This window comes from Astatotilapia calliptera, chromosome 3 (genome assembly GCF_900246225.1).
Source record: "Astatotilapia calliptera chromosome 3, fAstCal1.2, whole genome shotgun sequence".
Taxonomy (NCBI): domain Eukaryota; kingdom Metazoa; phylum Chordata; class Actinopteri; order Cichliformes; family Cichlidae; genus Astatotilapia; species Astatotilapia calliptera.
This window is the reverse complement of record NC_039304.1, coordinates 41,260,005-41,278,939: the sequence shown is the minus strand read 5'-3', so window position 1 is coordinate 41,278,939 and position 18,935 is coordinate 41,260,005. Positions and strand designations below refer to the sequence as shown.

The following is an 18,935-nucleotide window of genomic DNA, read 5'->3' as shown; positions in this document are numbered from 1 at the left end:
TGTCCAGAAAAGAGGATTTTCTGGATTAAATGGCAGATTTAAATCTTCTCTTGTTACAAGTGTGGTGTTACTGCAAAGAACAGAAGGTATGAAAAAAGGATGGTCACCAGCATTTGGTCCATGTATACTAGCAATACTCAGATCCAAATTTTGAATACATAAATATAAATTTACCATCTGGATCTGTGATAATGTTACAAACAGAAGATTTTTTTTGTTTGTTAATTATGTCTCTTTGTTTTGAATAGTAACAGAACACTGTGGAGAAATGAGTGTGTGCATTGTGTTGCTGGGGTTGTTGTTTGTACTCTTAGTTTAGTTTTCTGCCTTCTTCATGCGTCCTTCCACTTCATCTTCTGTGTTAAGTGTTTCTGTTATACTGTTTTCTGTTTTATTTTGGTAACCTTTGTCTGTGTTTATTGTTCAGTTGTACTTTTCCAGTCTTGTTCCCTGACTAGTTCCAGCTGTGTTCCCTGGTGTTTCCTATCTGTCTAATTACTTGTGTATGTTTATAACCTCACCTCTTTTCTTGGCCTTTGTCATCTCCGTCCTCTGTGCTCTACATCAGCTTCTCCTGTTGATCATCACAGTTTTATATTTTGGTTTCCCTACTTTGCAAACATTCAAACTTTCTGTATTCCTTTGACTTACTGCATTAAGCCTCCTGTTCTGTGTTTGAGTCCAATACAGAAGATTTTCTTGTTGATTTGTATTATGCTGTACATTAGACAGGGGCTGAGAAGAGTATCTAGCTGTGGTTTGTTGATCTGGTGTGATGGGGCCAAAGTAGTATCAGGTCATACATGCATATTGAAAAGAAGACAATCACAGAGTTAAATGTGAGTGACCACCTGAGAGAGGTCACATGGTGACGGCAGAAAACGATGCTCACAGTTCTGTTAGAGACAAAGATTTAAACAGTAAAATGAGGCTAAATTTCACTTTAATCATCCAATTAGGGGGGTCATGACCTCAGGGCTTCCTACGGGCTGATTCAAAGACAGGAAGACTGAAAAAATGTGAAATATAGATCATGTAGATGTTGATTGTTTGGGTTTTCTCTGCTTTCTTTTTATTGTTGATGGGTCTTTAGCTTGCAGTATAACGCACCTTGAGGCAAATGTTGTTGTGATATAGTGCACTATAAGTAAAGTTAAATAGAATTGATGTAACACTGTACTGATCCAGTTTCTGTGGCCAAATTAACTTAAAATAATCACATTGGTTGAGTGACTGAGCATTGAATTGAAAGATTTCAGTCCCATGTTACCTTCTGCTCTGATCTTTCTTTCAGCTTCCTCTACAACCCTGAAAACCTGCTGCTGTCTGTACAGCTCATGTTGTGTTTGTTGTCATCTCAGTCTGTCAGGTGGAGGTGCAGGAGGGGGTGGAGTCTGTTTGTCTGCCCTTTAAAACTACAGCAAACCTGCCTAGAGATGTTGTAGTAGAGTGGCAATGTGGTGAAATGATGGTCCACGTGTATGAGAATGGCTCTGACCAGCCTGAAGAACAGGATGAGTATTACAGAGAACGAACTAAGATGAATGAAGACATGCTGAAAACTGGAGACCTCACTCTGACCCTGAAACAACCCATAGACTGGGACAGTGGAGAATACAGCTGTGAAGTCAGCAACAGGGATAACCGCATGAACAGAATTTGGAGACACAAAACTGTGCTGCTGATAGTCAAAGGTTTGTGTGTCTGTGTGATTGTATGTGTGTGTGTGTGGGGGGGCGCGGGGGGGGGGGGGGGGGGTATTAGGAAGTTTCCTTGTGTGGTCATGCTGGGTTTGTGTTGATGGCCTTATCCACATAATAATTTATCCATAGAATGCAGAGCTTTATTGTTTTTTCTTTTATATAAAATCCAAACAACAAGTTGGGCAGTCCAAAGCACTCCTACAATCAATAAAAATTAAATGAAAATAAAATTTAAATTAACTTAAAAGACCATTATTAGGTGAGCAGACTTTCCAGCACCTCCAAGGACAGGATTTCACCTCCAGAACTTTAGTTTTTTTAGTGTTTTCTGTTTTATTTGTGTTTATTAGTGATTTTTAGAGCTCATGCAGCTGTTAGTATTCACAGCACAACAACTCATAGTCAAACTCATGTGATGGAAGATCTGTTTTACCTGTCAGTACCTTTATTAACCATATAGTCTTGGCTAATCCTTTTATTAATAAAACTTTAGAAAACATATAGATATAAAAAAGCACAGACCTCTCTACTCTACCTGCACAAAATTACTTAAAAAAAATCTTAAAAACAATATTATAGGGTATCATTACTAGCTCCGATCCTTCTCTCTGTACCTTAATCCTTCATATGTGGAAGATATTTTTGCATTTCCCCAACTCACCCTCCTCTGACCGCCAGGCTCTCCTAGATGAATCTAAAAAGCTGCACACATTAGGCTGTTAATATAGATGCTGACGATATAGATGTAGATGCTATAGAATCAGAATCAGAATCAGAAAGGGTTTTATTGCCAAATGTTGAGCAGGTTTACAACATTAGGAAATTGCTGCGGTGCTTCAGTGCAAACATACTGTCATAAATTGCACTTAAATAGACAAGAAAAAATAAAAGTAAGAATAAGAATTAAAAGTGCTACGTAGAAAGATATATACATGAGTGCAGGTGGTGATCAGTGCCAAACATGGAATGATGCAGTGAACACAGCGTAGGGTCATGTGTTAGTGGTGGGAACAGTCGTACGGTTATTGTTCATGTGTCCAACAGCAGAGGGGAAGAAACTGTTCTTATGGCGAGAGGTTCTGGTGCGAATGGACCGGAGCCTCCTGCCTGAGGGGAGCAGGTCAAACAGACTGTGTCCAGGGTGAGAAGGGTCAGCTGAGATCCGAGCTGCACGCCCCAGTGTCCTGGAGGTGTACAGGTCCTGCAGAGATGGGAGTCTGCAGCCAATCACCTTCTCAGCAGAGTGCACAACACGCTGCAGTCTCTGTTTGTCCCTGACAGTGGCTCCAGCGTACCACACAGTGATGGAGGAGGTGAGGATGGACTCGATGATTGCAGTGTAGAATTGCATCATCGTCCGTGTTGGCAGGTTGAATTTCTTCAGCTGCCTCAGGAAGTACATCCTCTGCTGGGCTTTCTTGATGACGGAGGTGATGGTGGGCTCCCACTTCAGGTCCTGGGTGATGGTGGTACCCAGGAAGCGGAATGAGTCCACAGAGGTGATGGGGGTGTCAGTCAGGATGATGGGGGGGAGTGGGGCTGTGTGCTTCCTGAAGTCCACAATAATCTCCACTGTCTTCTGGGCATTCAGCACCAGGTTGTTGTGGCTGCACCAAGACACCAGGCGTTCAACCTCCCTCCTGTAGGCAGACTCATCTCCGTCCGAGATGAGCCCAATAACGGTGGTGTCATCTGCAAACTTGATTAGCTTGACAGACTGGTGGGTGGAGGTGCAGCAGTTGATGTACAGGGAGAAGAGCAGAGGAGAAAGAACACAGCCCTGAGGGGAGCCGGTGCTGATGGTCCGAGAGTCCGAGACATTCTTTCCCAGCCTCACGTGCTGCTTCCTGTCCGTCAGGAAGTCAGTGATCCACCGGCAGATGGGATCAGGCACATTCATCTGGGAAAGCTTGTCTCGGAGATGGTCTGGAAGGATGGTGTTGAAGGCAGAGCTGAAGTCCACAAACAGGATCCTGGCGTAGGTTCCTGGGGAGTCCAGATGCTGCAGGATGAAGTGTAGGGCCACGTTGATGGCGTCGTCTACAGACCTGTTGGCTCTATATGCAAACTGCAGGGGGTCCAGGAGGGGGGCCGTGAGGGTCTTGAGATGGGAGAGAACTAGGCGCTCGAATGACTTCATGACCACAGATGTCAGAGCCACGGGTCTGTAGTCATTTAGTCCAGTGATCCTAGGTTTCTTGGGGACAGGGATTATGGTAGAGGACTTGAAGCAGGCAGGCACATGACATGCCTGCAGTGAGGAGTTGAAGATGCCAGAAAACACTGGGGCCAGCTCGTTTGCACAGTGTCTGAGGGTGGCAGGAGACACGCCGTCTGGGCCGGGAGCTTTCCGAGCATTCAGACTCTTGAACTGCTTCCTCACATCTGCTTCATGAATATGAAGAGTTGTGGTGGGAGGAGGTGGTGTGAAATCCTCTTTTGTGTGGGGTGAGGAGGGGGGTGTTGCAGGTGAACAGTTTGAAGGTGGTGATGGCTCTATGGAGGGGGGAGAGGTGGGGGAATGAGTGTCCAAAGTGTCTCTATTGTTGGGGCCGTTGGAGGTGTGAAGGCTGCCTGATGGCTCGTCAAAACGGCAGTAAAAGTCGTTAAGGCTGTTGGCTAAGAGCAAGTCATCAGTGGAGTGGGGGGTTTTAGGCTTGTAGTTGGTGATATTCCTAAAACCTTTCCACACAGAGGCCGAGTCATTCTCTGAGATCTGCTGCTGCATCTTCTCAGAGTGCTGATGTTTGGCAATGTCCACTTCTTTAGTGAACCTGTACTTGGCCTCTCTGTAGCAGTCCCTGTCTCCGCTTCTGAACGCCTTACTCTTTTCCAGCCACAGCTTTTTGAGTTTAGGAGTAAACCAGGGTTTGTCATTGTTATAACTCACCCTGGTGCGTGATGGCACAATGCTGTCCTCACAGAAGTGGATATAGGAGGTGACAGTGTCCGTAAACTCGTCCAAGCTGTTAGAAGCAGCCTTCATTGTGTCCCAGTCTGTAGACTCCAAACACGTGCGAAGCTCCTCCACAGCCTCGTTGCTCCACAGTTTTTTAGTCCTCACGACAGGTTTGGAGAGCTTCAGCCTCTGTCTGTACGCGGGGATTGGGTGGATCATGACGTGGTCAGAAAGTCCGAGTGAAGCACGGGGCACCGCGCGATAGGCCCCGCTGATCGTGCTGTAGCAGTGGTCTAATGTCCTCTCCTCTCTGGTCGGGCATTTAATATACTGCTTATATTTCGGAAGCTCATGGCTCAGATTGGCTTTGTTAAAGTCCCCAAGAGCAATGATGAGAGAGTCCGGGAATGTCCGCTCCGTGTGGAGAATCTGCTCCGCGAGTGCGCACTGAGCTGCCTGTGCATCCGCGTCTGGCGGGATGTAAACAGCGGCCAGGATGAATGAAGCAAACTCCAGCAGAGAATAAAACGGTTTGCAGTGAATAAAAAGATATTCCAGAGAGGAAGAGCAGTGCTGAGCAATCACTGTCACATCTGTGCACCAGCCACTATTAACGTAGAAGCAGACACCTCCACCTTTGGTCTTACCAGAGAGAGAGGCCTGCCGGTCCGCGCGCAGCAGATGAAAGCCCTATAGGTGACATTTCATTACAGTTTGGTTGCCCAAAAGTCCTAAAGGCGGTTAAGCCTTAATTTTACACTTTTATAACGTTCTAGTTCCCTGCTTCCTGTGGCTGCACACACCTACACGGCTCCACAGCTTAGGTCTTCCAATGATTATATATTTGTATACATATACTTATATACAATACCTAAATAATACCTACTATTAGGTGTTAGGTAAGGTATTATCAGTCAGCTGAATGAAAAACACTATGATCCTATGAGCTGCTATCAGGGCTGCTCCATTCTCAGGATTCCGGATTATTAAAGCAGCAAATGTAAATCTCATTGAAATGAAGAAGAAGTCCAAGTTTAAGAAAGTTTGGCTAAGCAGAGGGTGAGGGAGGGTGGAGGGAGAGTAGAGTTGGGTTTGGTGGACAGGTAAAGCTGGGTGTTGTCGGCATAACATTGGAACTGAATATTATATTTACTGAAAATGTGTCCAAGTGGGAGGAGGTAAATAATGAGAAGGAGGGGCCCAAGGACAGATCCCTGAAGCACCCCAATAGAGGCTGTAGAAGCTGAGTAGGATGAAGTTAGAGATGGTGTCAAAGGCTGCACTCAAATCGAGGAGAATAAGGATGGAGATGAGACAGCTGTCATAAGAAGGTAATTCGTTATTTTTATAAGAGCAGTTTTGGTGCTATGAGATGGGTATCGTTTAGGTTTTATCCGATACCAGTACCAAACCGGTACTTTTGAAATGGTGCTGGTGCTTAAATGGTGCTCAAACCGGTGCTTAAAGAATGGAGAACACAAAATTGGTCCAAAAACCTCTCATGTTTAGCTGTTTTTTTTTGTAAAAAGATAACAATGTTAGCCTTTTCTGCAGCTATGGGGGATTTATGGCAACGCTCTTGGCTGGAAGCAGTGCTTAAACAATGGAAAAAAAACACACTTTGTCCAAAAACCTCTCATGTTTAGCTGTTTTCCACTTTTTCTTTGGTCATTTTTGCCTTTTTGGCCAGGGTGAAGGGAGTATCTGCCATCAAACAAGAGGACAGCCGCATGTAACTACGACGGTGTTTGCTAGTTCACCTTACATGCATTAATGTAATAACGTGGTTAGCCTACTCAACGTAAATTACACACGAACAACATTAAGCTACTCACGCAGAGAAGAACGGCTGCTGCTGCCATCATCATCCTCATCATTTCTGCTACACTGGCAGGGCTAGGGGCCAGGACTCTCCTCTTCGGGTTTTTGGGGGATGTTGCTAACTCCGGGTCTGATAACAGGCAACTCACGTGCAGTAGATGCGCACGGTGTGAGGTCTTGCAGCAAGCTATCAAATACGGCGCATCTCTCGGCTTTTAACAAAATGCTATATGTCGCCAGGTGTTTCATCAGATTCGAGGTGTTACCTCCTTTGCACAGTATCAGCTTGAAGCACTTGTTGCAGGCTGCTGAGTTTGCATCTTTTGCTTTGAAGTACAGCCAGACTTTGACCGCGTCGCTTTGGGCGTTTTTAATCTGTAGCTCTGCTCTACAAGAACGTACGTACCTGGGCCCGCCTACTACGCTCGCAAAGGTAAAATGATTGGCTGAAATCCAAGTGTATGACATCTCAGGAAAAAAAAAAGCACCGAAATAAAGCATCGAAATGTGAGCTGCTTTTCGGTCTGGTTACTACCGTTTATGTCAGAACCGGTGCCATCATAGCACCGGACACCGGTACCCATACCTATATGAGAAGGACGAAAACCAGACTGGAACTGTTTGTAAAGGTTATTGTTGGTAAGGTGTAGGTGAACTTGTGAAGCAACTATTTTTTCAACAAATTTTGAGAGAAATGGTAGATTGGAGACGGGACGAAATTTATTAAAGGTATTGGGATCTACACCTGTTTTTTTCAGTATTGGGGTGATAGCAGCAACTTTGAAAGAGGCAGGAACAGTTCCAGAGGTGAGTGAAGAATGGATAATGGCAGATATTAGGGGAAGGAGAGAGGGTAGACAGGCCTTGACTAGGACTGTAGGAAGGGGGTCAAGGTGACAGGAATAGGACTTTGATTTGCAGATGAGATCAGAGATATCAGTGACAGAGGGAAGTTGGAAGGCAGAAAGGCAACGTAATGGGGGTGGGGTTGAGATGGAGGAGCTAAATGGAACATCAGGAGCCAGGTCTTGGTGTATTTTATTTTTATTTTTTCAGTGAAGAATAGCATTAGAGAATCACGGAAGTTAGACGAGTAGAGACGATCGAGTAGAAAGTCAGGCAGCCTGGGAAAAGAGTTTAATAGTGAGAACAGTGTCTTAGTAGAATCCTTGCTTGAACAGACAATGGTGGCGTAATAGGCAGATTTAGTTTGGCTAATACACTCCTTATAAAACAGAACATGATTATTAAACATTTCCTTATGAATAGCAAGGCCAGTTTCCTTATGAAGGTGCTCAAGTCGTCTGCCTTTAGCTTTCAAAAGAAAGAGTTCAGAAGTGTAACAACGTGCTGAGTTAGAAAAGGATACAGGTCTAGTTTTTAGTGGAGGGAGAGAGTTCAAAATACTACTAAGGCTATGATTAAAATAAGAGACCAGATCATCTGGAGTAGACAGGTTGCTGAGAGATAGACAACTAGAAAGAGCAGAAGAGAGGATATCAAGATTTATTTTCTTGATATTCCAGAAAGAAATGGAGCAGGAGTTCTTGATTATGGAGAAGGTCATTTGGACATTAAAGGAGAGAAGCAGATAATCAAAGATTGGTAGCTCGTCGGCTGTGCAGTTTGAAGAAGTAAGGCCGGAGCAGCAGACTAGGTCCAAAGTATGGCCCTTGGTGTGAACAGGGAAGTTTATGTGTTGTTTAAAACTAAAGCTACTGTTACAGATTCAAATATTGGGGATGGATACAAGAGGAAAAACCACAATAACAACACTGGTCCGGCCAGGTTGAGTCAAACGATGATTTTAATGATCACACGTGTGGGAGATGGACACCGTACGCAGACAGCATCAGATCTCAAAATGGTGGAGCATTGATCAAACTCTTATAGCCTCTGGTGCCCCCACCTTATCATAAGAGCCTACACATTCACACTCTCTCTCACACAGCGCCTAAGATACGACCTTGGCTCCCTGTTTATCTGCTCCTGCTGAGATGGGGCAGAAAACTCCAGCATGTTCTCTTCTAATCAGACAAATAAGGCGATGACTTTCTGCGAACAGTATTTCTTATAACTCAGCAGTATAATGCATCATAAAACAACATCATTCATTCACAATAAATCAGCAGTTTAATGTAATGCAAATCAGTTTAACAAATGCAATAGTTATCGTTATCAGCTTCTTCTAATTCAGGAGAATAATGCAAACTAAAACTACATAATAATTCACAATCTTTAATTAGGGGTCTAACATGGCATAAAATAATATTATAATCCCACACTCCCCCTGATGAGCTCTTTAGAATAAAGAGCTCACCTACACCCTGTAATACAGTGTTCCCGGGTTCATTTCTTCTTACCCCTGAGGCCCTTTGTCCCCCTTTAGGTGAACCGTATGTGAGATGACCTCTGTGTCTGCACAGTTCAGATGCAAGAAAAACAATCATTACAACAACAATAGTAGGTACAGATGACACTCCCATCACTCCCCAGGTCTCCCACAGCTTTATTTTGGTGCCACCTTATACCCCTCAGACGTACTCAGACTAGAACCTCTGTCCAAGGAGCTTTTAACCTTTATTTTATTGCTGCAGCTACCAGTGTCGTCCAGTTGGGTGATCCTCTGCTCTTCTTTCGTCAACCTCAGGGTTTAGACAACCCTTCAGTCGTTGCACAGATCAGGGGATTATTCTGCCCCGATTTCAAACAACAATCTGTGTATTCTGGGGTCACAACTGTGTCCCCAGAAAAAAGGAACAGGAACGTGTCCCCCTTTTGACCAAGAGCCTCTCGAACCTCGTTGGTCTGGTGTTCCTGGATTTCTACCAACCCCTTCATGGTTATTGCTGTGTTTATGGGATCCATCCTCTCCGGGTCACTAATCGGAGCCCAAATGCCATGACACCTGAACCCAGTTGGTGTCTTAGCAGTCACTGTGTCTGTCTCTGATGCCAAGGATCCTCATATATCTGTGACCTCGTCTGGTGTCTGTTCCTTTCTCTGTAAGAAACAGAAAACCAAAACACCTCTCTTCCTAACCCTAATAATCTAATGTTGTTATCTACTGACCTTCTAGTGATTCAAAATTGGTTTAGCATATTCAGAATGTTCAGGACGCTCTGACCCAGGGACTTATTCTCATCATAATCTATGTGTGTGTAAGCGTGTTTGCATTTAGCCCTCTGCACTCAAAGTCAATACCTGCAATATATCAGTCCGGACCATCACGCCGAACGAAGCTTATGACCTCCAAAAGACCAAGTGCCAACTCATTATAAGCACATTTGCAAGGCGTGTCTGAAAATTATTAAAACCACTCATTTTAACAAAAGACATCAAAAACAAATTAGCCATTTTTAATTCTAACATTTGCCCCCCGTTTTCACAAAAATCATGTGTTTGCTTCCGCCTACTGTCCCACGGTTTCCTCTCCAGTGTGGTACTCAGCTTCTCATGAACACGGGCATTTTATCTTCTAAACGCTATTCAGTTCATTTCAATGATTAATGCTTAAACATGGAAATAATGATTCATGCTTCTCACTGATTCTATAAAAAATCTGGAAACCTTTTGGATCATTATTAGCTTAAGTTTTACCATACCTAAGTTATTAAAAACACAAATGAAGTCATAAAAATGTTCATATAACCCTTGTTTGATGTTAAAACTCAACTTCCCCCCCTTTTTGACACATTCCCATGTGTCAAATCAATGGAGTTAGAAAATTAAAAGAAAAGGTTAGTGACCTCATATCTCAGAAAGTATCAGACTTTCTCCCATCCAGTGTCGTTGCTCCAGTCCTGTCATCCTGTGTTAGGGAATGAAATCAATTTAAATGTCTTGTTAGATCTGTTCAACTCCTGGCTCCGCCCAGAGCCTGCATCCGCAGAACTGCCTAGAAACAAAATCCGTATTAATATGAACTTCACATTTGAAAAGCCGTTTTTTCTTATAAATTTTTTTTCCCACTGTTTTCCCCTCACTGACCACAGCAGGGGAATCTATGTCTTGATTCAGCCATGAATCCAGCTCCCCTGATTCATCACTGAGCCCCACCATCACTGGCATCCGACAGGGTGGTGCTGCATATTCTTCCCTTGATGTCACTATTTTCAATCTGTTAATTAGAGTGCTTAAACATGAAGTAGACTACGTCCGCAACAAATCAATACAGCAGAGAATGTGACCTATTACCAATCTATTACCAATCAATAACAAAATGATTATTTTATGCATGCTTCAGTCAACCACTCACCCAGAGGTTCATCCATCCCAGAAAAATCCTTCTCCTCATTTAATAAGTCCGTCCTCCTTACATGCCCTGGCAACTGGTCCATCCAGAGCCAGATCATCTTGAAATATATATACAACAAGCCAAACCACACCTTGGTCACACCAACCCTTTTCCACCCTGAGGATGTCCAACGCCATCCCAGTCTGGACTGTCAAAGGTGACTTTAACGCTGACTGTTCCGACGATCCATTTTATAACATTTCCTGGTCAGATTAGCCAATCTCTGCACATTACAATAAACATACTCAACATGGTCAACATTTTTACTGCGTATTATTTCACCATCTTATTGATTCCAACGCTCCACCCTTATGTGGTTTGCTATATTATGTTTATTTAGAACTCCGCTCTGTCTCTAAATGTTTGGAGAATTTTTCTTTTTCTCTGGCTTGAGGCGGAGCTAACTGTAGCTGCACAGAGCACGCAGCCAGCTCGGGAGCAGCGGCTGGGGTTTTCAATGCAAACATTCTGTCGGGGCTTTGTTAGCAAGATGCAGTCCTCAACTGGCTGAACAAGCCAGACCATGATCATACAACAAGCCGATCTACTGACTGAGCTGGAAACAGGGATAAATGTACGTTTTCTAAGGACAGAGCGAAAACGGTAAAGAAAGAAAAAAGCCACCTCTTTCCTATCGGTGGAAAAATGCACCATGTTGACCAATTTAAAAAAAAAAGTCAGCACGTGGGATTTGGTTGTTTAGGAAGAGGGAAAGTTTTGGGAGTGACCATAACGGCCACGAGACAGATTGAGCGAGCAAGTGAGAGAGAGCGAGGTTTTAGATGGAGGAGATTTGTGACGTTTAGTGTGGCGTGTGCAGATAAGATAAGATAAGATAAGATAAAACTTTATTAATCCCTCGGGTGGGTTCCTCTGGGAAATTCGGTTTCCAAAAGCACAGCACTGACAGAAGTTACAGTTACAGAATATTATATATATATACACACACATATATAAATACAGAGACATATATAAATAAAATATACGAAGGGGATAAATAGAATAAATAGGAATAAAAATAAAAATACAAGTGAATTGCACATTTCAAGTATTGAGGTCTATTGCACCACTGACTATTAAGAAAAGTATTGCACAAAAGGTATTGCACAGTGAAGTGAAGAGGCACTACAGCTTAGTTGTTCCCCCTCCTTTGTCCTCCTGTCTCCCCTCCAGAGAGGAGTTAAACAGTTTGATGGCGTGTGGGACAAAGGAGTTTTTAAGTCTCTTAGTTCTTGTCTTGGGGAGAAGCAACCTGTCACTGAACAGACTCTTCTGGTTGTTTATGGCTGTGTGCAGAGGATGTCTGGCATTGTCCATTATGTCCAGCAGTTTCTTTAGTGTCCTTTTCTCTGCCACTGTCACCAGAGTGTCCAGCTTCATGCCGACCACACAGCCAGCCTTCCTGATCAGCAGTGTTGGTCAAGTTACTTGAAAAAAGTAATCAGTAACTAATTACTGATTACTCCCCCCAAAAAGTAATCCCGTTACTTTACTGATTACTTATTTTCAAAAGTAATTAATTACTTAGTTACTTAGTTACTTTTTAAAAACACGATTTACAACCTGAAGAGGTTCTACTTTTTCTACATAATCCATCATACAAAATGTAAGCAAATGGAAAAGTCTCTTTTTTTTAAACTTGTTTTATCAGTTTTAATCTTTTAACTTTATGCATCAAGCAAAAATATAATTATATGCAACATTCTCTGACTGGAATAAATTAGTTTAACATTTAAACCTATTTTCTGCACATTCCAGCACATAAAATAAAATATTTTTTGTGTTTACACTCACTCTTTCAAATAGATGCAAGTAAAACACAGCAGAAAATAAATAAAGTCAAAGACACAGCGGTCCTGTTGCTCTATTTTCACCTGTAAAGCAGGACTGGGCGTAAGCGGAGGTTTACCCTGGTGCAGGTGTGCTGCGGTCAGTTGAAGAATCCGCGAGTTTCTCTGAGAGTTTCCCATTACGTCGTTGCGCACTTGGTGCTTGCTTGGAAGTTTAGGGGTTTTTTCGCTGTAAAAAGTTTTCTTCCCACGCACAACGGACACTAATGTTTTTGTCACTTTTTTATGGAATCAAACACAAAATAAGGTCAGTACTTCCAAGCTTTAAACGCTGCACGCTCATACTCTCTCCCACAATCGATATATGATCCATTGTTGATCTGCACACAGCTGTTGTCACTAGCGGCGCACTCGCTTACGTCACTGTCGTGAGACATTCTCGCAAAGAAATCACGGTTTTAGTAACGCAGTAGCGCAGCGTTCCTACGGGAAAGTAACGGTAATCTAATTACCGATTTTGCAATAGTAATCCCTTACTTTACTCGTTACTTGAAAAAAGTAATCAGATTACAGTAACGCGTTATAAGTAGCGCGTTACTGCCCATCTCTGCTGATCAGTTTCTGCAGCCTGCATGAGTCCTTCTTTGCTGTGCTGCTCCCCCAGCACACCACAGCATAGAAAAGTACTCCAGCAACCACCGACTGGTAAAACATCCTCAGGAGCTTCCTGCAGATGTTAAAAGACCTCAGCCTCCTGAGGAAGTACAGTCGGCTTTGGGCTTTTTTATACAGGTGCTCTGTGTTGCATGACCAGTCCAGTTTATTGTCCACCCACAGCCCGAGGTACTTGTACTTGTTGACCACCTCCACCTCCTCCCCCTCTATCTGAACCAGCAGTGGACCTTCTCTGGACCTCCTGAAGTCCACAACCAGTTCCTTCGTCTTTGAGGTGTTGAGTTGCAGGTGGTTTGTGTGACTCCATGCGACAAAGTTCCTCACCAGACTTCTGTACTCCTCTTCCTGATCATCCCAGATACACCCCATGATGGCCGTGTCATCTGCAAACTTCTGAATGTGGCATAATTCAGAGTTGTAGCAGAAGTCAGAGGTGTACAGGGTGAAGAGAAGAGGGGACAGCACAGTTCCCTGTGGTGCTCCTGTGCTGCTGACCACAGTGTCAGACGTGATGTCCTTCAGCCTGACGTACTGTGGTCTGTCGGTGAGGTAGTCGGAGATCCAAGCCACCAGGCAGGGGTCCACCTCCATCCTGTTCAGTTTTTCCTGAAGCATACAGGGCCGGATGGTATTAAAGGCACTGGAAAAGTCAAGAAACAGGATCCTGACCGTGCCTTTTCCCCCATCCAGGTGTGATTGGGCTCTATGCAGGAGGTACAGGATGGCATCCTCCACTCCGACATCCGCCTTGTATGCAAACTGTAGTGGGTCCTGGGCATGTTGTACCTGTGGTCGGAGGAGGTTGAGGAAGAGCCGCTCTAGAGTCTTCATAAGATGTGACGTCAGTGCCACCGGTCGGAAGTCATTCAGCTCATTGGGCCGGTTCCTTTTGGGGACCGGGACGATGCAGGATGTCTTCCATAGGGTGGGCACTCTCCCCAGTCGCAGACTGAGGTTGAAGACTCGTTGTAGCGGCTCCCCAAGTTCAGCAGCACACGCCTTTAGCATCCTAGGACACGCCTTGTCTGGACCTGGTGCCTTTCTGGGGCGAAGCTTCCTCAGTTGTCTCCTGACCTGATCCACTGTGACACTGGGAGATGTTTGGGAGGAGGGGGGGGGGAGAAGATGTCTTGCTGCTGAGAGAGGGATTGGAGGAGGGGGGTGTCTTAGTGTCAGGAAGGGGGGGAAGCGAGGGAGGTAGGAGAGTGGGCAGAGGACTCTGTAGTAAAGGTGAGGGTGAGGGTGGGGGGGTTGTGGGCTGGTCAAACCTGTTGAAGAAGTTGTTGAGTTCGTTTGCCTTCTCCACAGTCCCCCCCACTGTGCTTTTCTTGGTGTTGTGGCCTGTGATGGTTTTCACACCATTCAAGACCTCCCTCATATTGTTCCTCTTCAACTTCTGCTCCACCTTCCTCCTGTAGGTGTCCTTTGCTTCCCTCAGGCAGCGTTTCACCTCCTGCTGTGCTGCTTTCATCTCCTCCTTCACTTTGCTCCTGAAAGCCTTCTTCTTCATGTTGAGGACAGCTTTGACTTCCTGTGTTACACACAGTTTGTTATTAGGATAGCACCGTACCGTCTTAGCAGGGGCGACTGTGTCCACACAAAAGTTGAGGTAGTCTGTAAGACAGTGTGTCGCCCCCTCTATGTCCTCACCATGTGGGCTCAGGAGCACATCCCAGTCTGTGGTGTCATAGCAGTCTCTCAGAGCATCCTCCTTTTCTGGGGTCCATCTCCGGATGGAGCGCGTTGTGACAGGCTGCCTTTGGACGAGGGGTGTGTATTGTGGCTGTAGGTAAACCAGGTTGTGGTCTGACTTCCCTAGTGGGGGGAGGGGGGTGGCTCTGTATGCATTTCTCACATTGGCATACAGTAGGTGTAGTGTAGTTAGTGTGTTGTGTTGTCTTGTGTAGTTGTTCGGTTGTATAGTCGTTTTGTTTTGTGTGTCAGTGAGGGCACTAATGAATGTCATAAAGGCACATTTGTTTATCCCTGTGCTGTATGTAGTCAAAGGAGCTTGCAAAGAAAAGCGTCTGGACTTCTTTAAGTTGCTTGAAGACGTTTCACCTCTCATCCGAGAAGCTTCTTCAGTTCTAAGGTCAAATGGTGCAGAGTCCCAGATATAACCTAGTGGGAGTATCCCCCCACAGAGGGACAAAAGGACCCCCTGATGATCCTCTAATCGCCTGAGCCAAGGTGTGAAACTGGGTGTGGGTCCCAATCCGCCAGAGTTTCGGGTGAGTTCATTGTGAAACCTGGCCCCACCTTATCATGCGAATTCCTGAGATCAGATGGCCCAGGATGTGAGTGGGCATTAAGGCGTCTGGGAAGGGATCTCAAAACTGGATTATAGATGGCAGAGTGTTGGTGTCGTAAACCACCGCCTCTGTTCAAAGATGGTCGCTCACAGTGGACATAGATGGCTTCTTTCACTCCTCTTTCAAACCATCTGTCCTCTCTGTCCAAAATGTGAACATTGGCATCCTCGAAAGAGTGTCCTTTATCCTTAAGATGCAGATGGACTGCTGAGTTTTGTCCTGTGGAGGTGGCTCTTCTATGTTGTGCCATGTGCTTGTGAAGTGGCTGTTTGGTCTCTCCAATGTAGAGGTTGTTTGGTCTCTCCAATGTAGAGACTGGATCTCAGTGCAGCATTTGATACAGTTGACCACAACATATTACTGAAACGACTTGGGTAGGTCTTTCAGGAACTGTACTTAACTGGTTCAAAACATACTTAGAAAACAGGAAATACTTTGTATCAATAGGTCACTTCACATCTGAGCAGACAAGTATCACATTTGGAGTTCCCCAAGGTTCCATCTTGGGACCCCTTCTGTTTAACATTTACGTGCTCCCACTGGCACAGGTTATAAAGAACAACAAAAATAAACTATCATAGCTATGCAGATGACACACAAATATATATCACAATGTCACCAGGAGACCGAGGCCCTGTGCAGGCTCTTGGTAAATACATTGAGGAAATTAATGACTGGTTGTGCCACAATTTTCTCCAGCTAAACAAAAACAAAACTGAGGTAATAGTCTTTGGCGCTAAAGAAAAACGATTACAGGTCACCAGAGAACTTCAATCTATACATCTAAAAACCACAAACCAGGCGAGAAATTTGGGTGTAGTGATGGATGCAGACCTAAACTTAGAAAAACACATTAAGACAATAACCAAGTCAGCTTACTATCACCTCAAGAATATTTAAAGGATAAAAGATCTGATGTCTCAACAGGACCTGGAAAAACTAGTCCATGCATTCATCTTTAGTAGGCTTGATTACTGTAACAGCATCTTTACAGGTCTACCTAAAAAATCAGTCAGACAACTACAGCTCATTCAGAACTCTGCTGCTCGAGTCCTCACTAAGACCAAAAAAGTGGACCACATCAGTCCAGCTCTGAGGTCTTTACACTGGCTGCCTGTCCGTCAGAGGATAGACTTTAAAGTTCTGATGCTGGTCTATGAAGCTCTGAATGGTTTAGGACCAAAATACATCAGTGACCTCCTGACCCAGTATGAACCTTCCAGATCCCTCAGGTCATCTGGATCCGGTCTTTTATCAGTTCCCAGAGTCAGTTTATTTAAATCCAGGTTGAAGACCCATCTATTCTCAGCTGCATTTGAATAAAACACCAAATCCACACTTTTAAGCTTAAATTTCAAAACTTACATTTTAACTACTGATTTTATCTACTGTTCTGATTTTATCTACTGTTTTTTTTTAATCAATTCTAATCATGCTTTTTATTTTATTTATTTATTTTTTCTGTCTCTGTAAAGCACTTTTGTGAAGAGTTTTATTCTAAATGACACTTCTTCAGCTGAGAGTCTCAGAGTGAAGACACACACACATGCTGCAGAATTTACTATCAAGGGCGGTCACAGAGTGCTCACACAACAGTGGGGGCCCTGTGAATGTGCGCTCTGTTCTTGCACTTGTGTTTATTTCTATACAAAAATAATACAACAGTGAATACTTCTATTCCTAGACAGAGGAATGTTAATGCGTATGCAGGTGTATGTGTGTGTGTGATTCTGAACGACGCGGCCCCTCTTCTTGTTAGGGAGTGCAGATAAAAGTGTCCAGCTCTCCTCTTCCTGGGAGTGAAACTGCTTGTTCAGCTATTATAACTGTGGGAAAGAATTTTTAAAACAGAAACAAGTCTTGTAGTGGACAACAGTCTAAGTCATCAAAAGGTCAACATGCAGTATTCTATCATATGCAAACTTATAACATTAAAAGCTTATACTGACTACTAAGTACAATTTTCTATTGACAACTTTGAATCACCTTGTTGCTGAATTGTGCTATATAAATAAACTTGCCTTGCCTTGCCTTGCCTCTCAGTCCCCCAGGTGGAGGTGGAGTCAGGGGTGGAGTCTGTCCAGCTGCCCTGCCACACTACATTTCATCTGTCTGCAGATGCCAAAGTGGAGTGGATGGACAGTTACACAGATGTTGGGATCAGCAACAGAAAGGTCCATGTGTATGAGAACGGCTCTGACCAGCCTGAAAAACAGCATCAGGTTTACAGAGACCGAACGAAGATGAATGAAGACCTGCTGAAAACTGGAGACCTCAGTCTGGCCCTGAAACACCCCACAGATGGAGACAACAGGACCTACACCTGCACTGTCTACAGTAGCGAGGGAAACATCCTGCTGAAGAAACAAGTGGAGCTGAAAGTCGGAGGTCAGTGCTGTAGATACAGGTCAAAGGTTACAGGTCATGTAGGAGTTTATTCTCTAAAAGCTTTTAATTTTAATCTATTTTCAGTTGAAGTAATATAAATTATTTGATGTTTTCATCTAAAAGTAAAGGTCCTCATCAGAAAGAGTCTGACAGAAGCTCCTCCCTCTATACCGCAGTAGACTTCTATTAGACGTCTCCAGATTCCTGAAAGTTCACACAGAAAACTTTACAAACAGCCAAATAAAAACTATTGAAAAGGCTTCAAGATCACAAAGTGCTCTGTCACAGCACATATGAGCCATTAAGAAGTGCACATTTGTGTTTTCCATAGTCCATTTGCAGAGTCCAAGATTTTAAGTTTGTATCCACAACCTGTTGATCCGTGTCTGACTAACAGCAGCGCAGGAAGCCCTGCAGTTACAGAGAAACTGTCTGAGTCGCATTGTTGCTGCAGTTTACCTGCAACTGCTGTGAAGAAAAAGTCTCACTGTGTTTGTGTTTGGTCCTAATCTGCTGCCTGTCTGTTTGACATGCTGGATTTCCAGCTGATCGATGACAGATTAGAAACTGATCAGTCTATTGATCACACAATATTCCATCAATAGAACTGATTTGACTTTGATTTGTGTAACAAAGTGATTTCCACGTCTCCTTCATGATGTGACAGTGTCAGAGCTGAATGCACTTGTAGAGTATCATGTTTTTATGGCTCACATTTAAAGTGTTGCAGCTCTAATGTACAGCTGTCATATTAGAAATAGAAGCAGCTCTGATTTTAGTGCTCAAAGAAATCTATGAAGTGATGAATTCACACATGAACAGTTTTCTGCAGCGTTCCTCTCGGCCTTATTTGCAGCTCCACTCTTGTTTTTGCTCTAATAATTATTTCTCTCCATGAGCTGTTTCTCTGCCTGAAGGAGGCGCCACTCCATCGCTTCATTTAGGCTACGTCCACACGGTATTTTTGAAAACGCATATTTTTCTATGCGTTTTCACCTTTTGTCCACACGTAAACGGCGTTTTCGGTCACTGAAAACGGAGATTTCTTAA

General features: G+C 43.9%; 1 protein-coding gene across 1 annotated transcript; it reads left to right on the top strand.

The window, feature by feature from the left end:
- The first annotated feature begins 1,413 nt into the window (after window positions 1-1,413).
- Window positions 1,414-18,359, top strand: LOC113014830 (butyrophilin-like protein 8). The gene is made up of 4 exons (XM_026156586.1): window positions 1,414-1,694; window positions 17,541-17,690; window positions 17,799-17,885; window positions 18,283-18,359. Exons 1-4 carry the CDS (start codon window positions 1,466-1,468, stop codon window positions 18,357-18,359), a joined length of 543 nt encoding a protein of 180 aa, XP_026012371.1. The 5' UTR covers window positions 1,414-1,465.
- Window positions 18,360-18,935: the final 576 nt, after the last annotated feature.

Excerpts from the sequence above, each read along its gene's own strand:
- LOC113014830 (XM_026156586.1), top strand. The coding sequence starts at position 1,466 with ATGATGGTCCACGTGTATGAGAATGGCTCTGACCAGCCTGAAGAACAG. Across the intron at positions 1,695-17,540 it reads TGTGCTGCTGATAGTCAAAG|TCCCCCAGGTGGAGGTGGAG; the intron begins GTTTGTGTGTCT and ends CTTGCCTCTCAG. Across the intron at positions 17,691-17,798 it reads GGTCCATGTGTATGAGAACG|ATGGAGACAACAGGACCTAC; the intron begins GCTCTGACCAGC and ends AACACCCCACAG.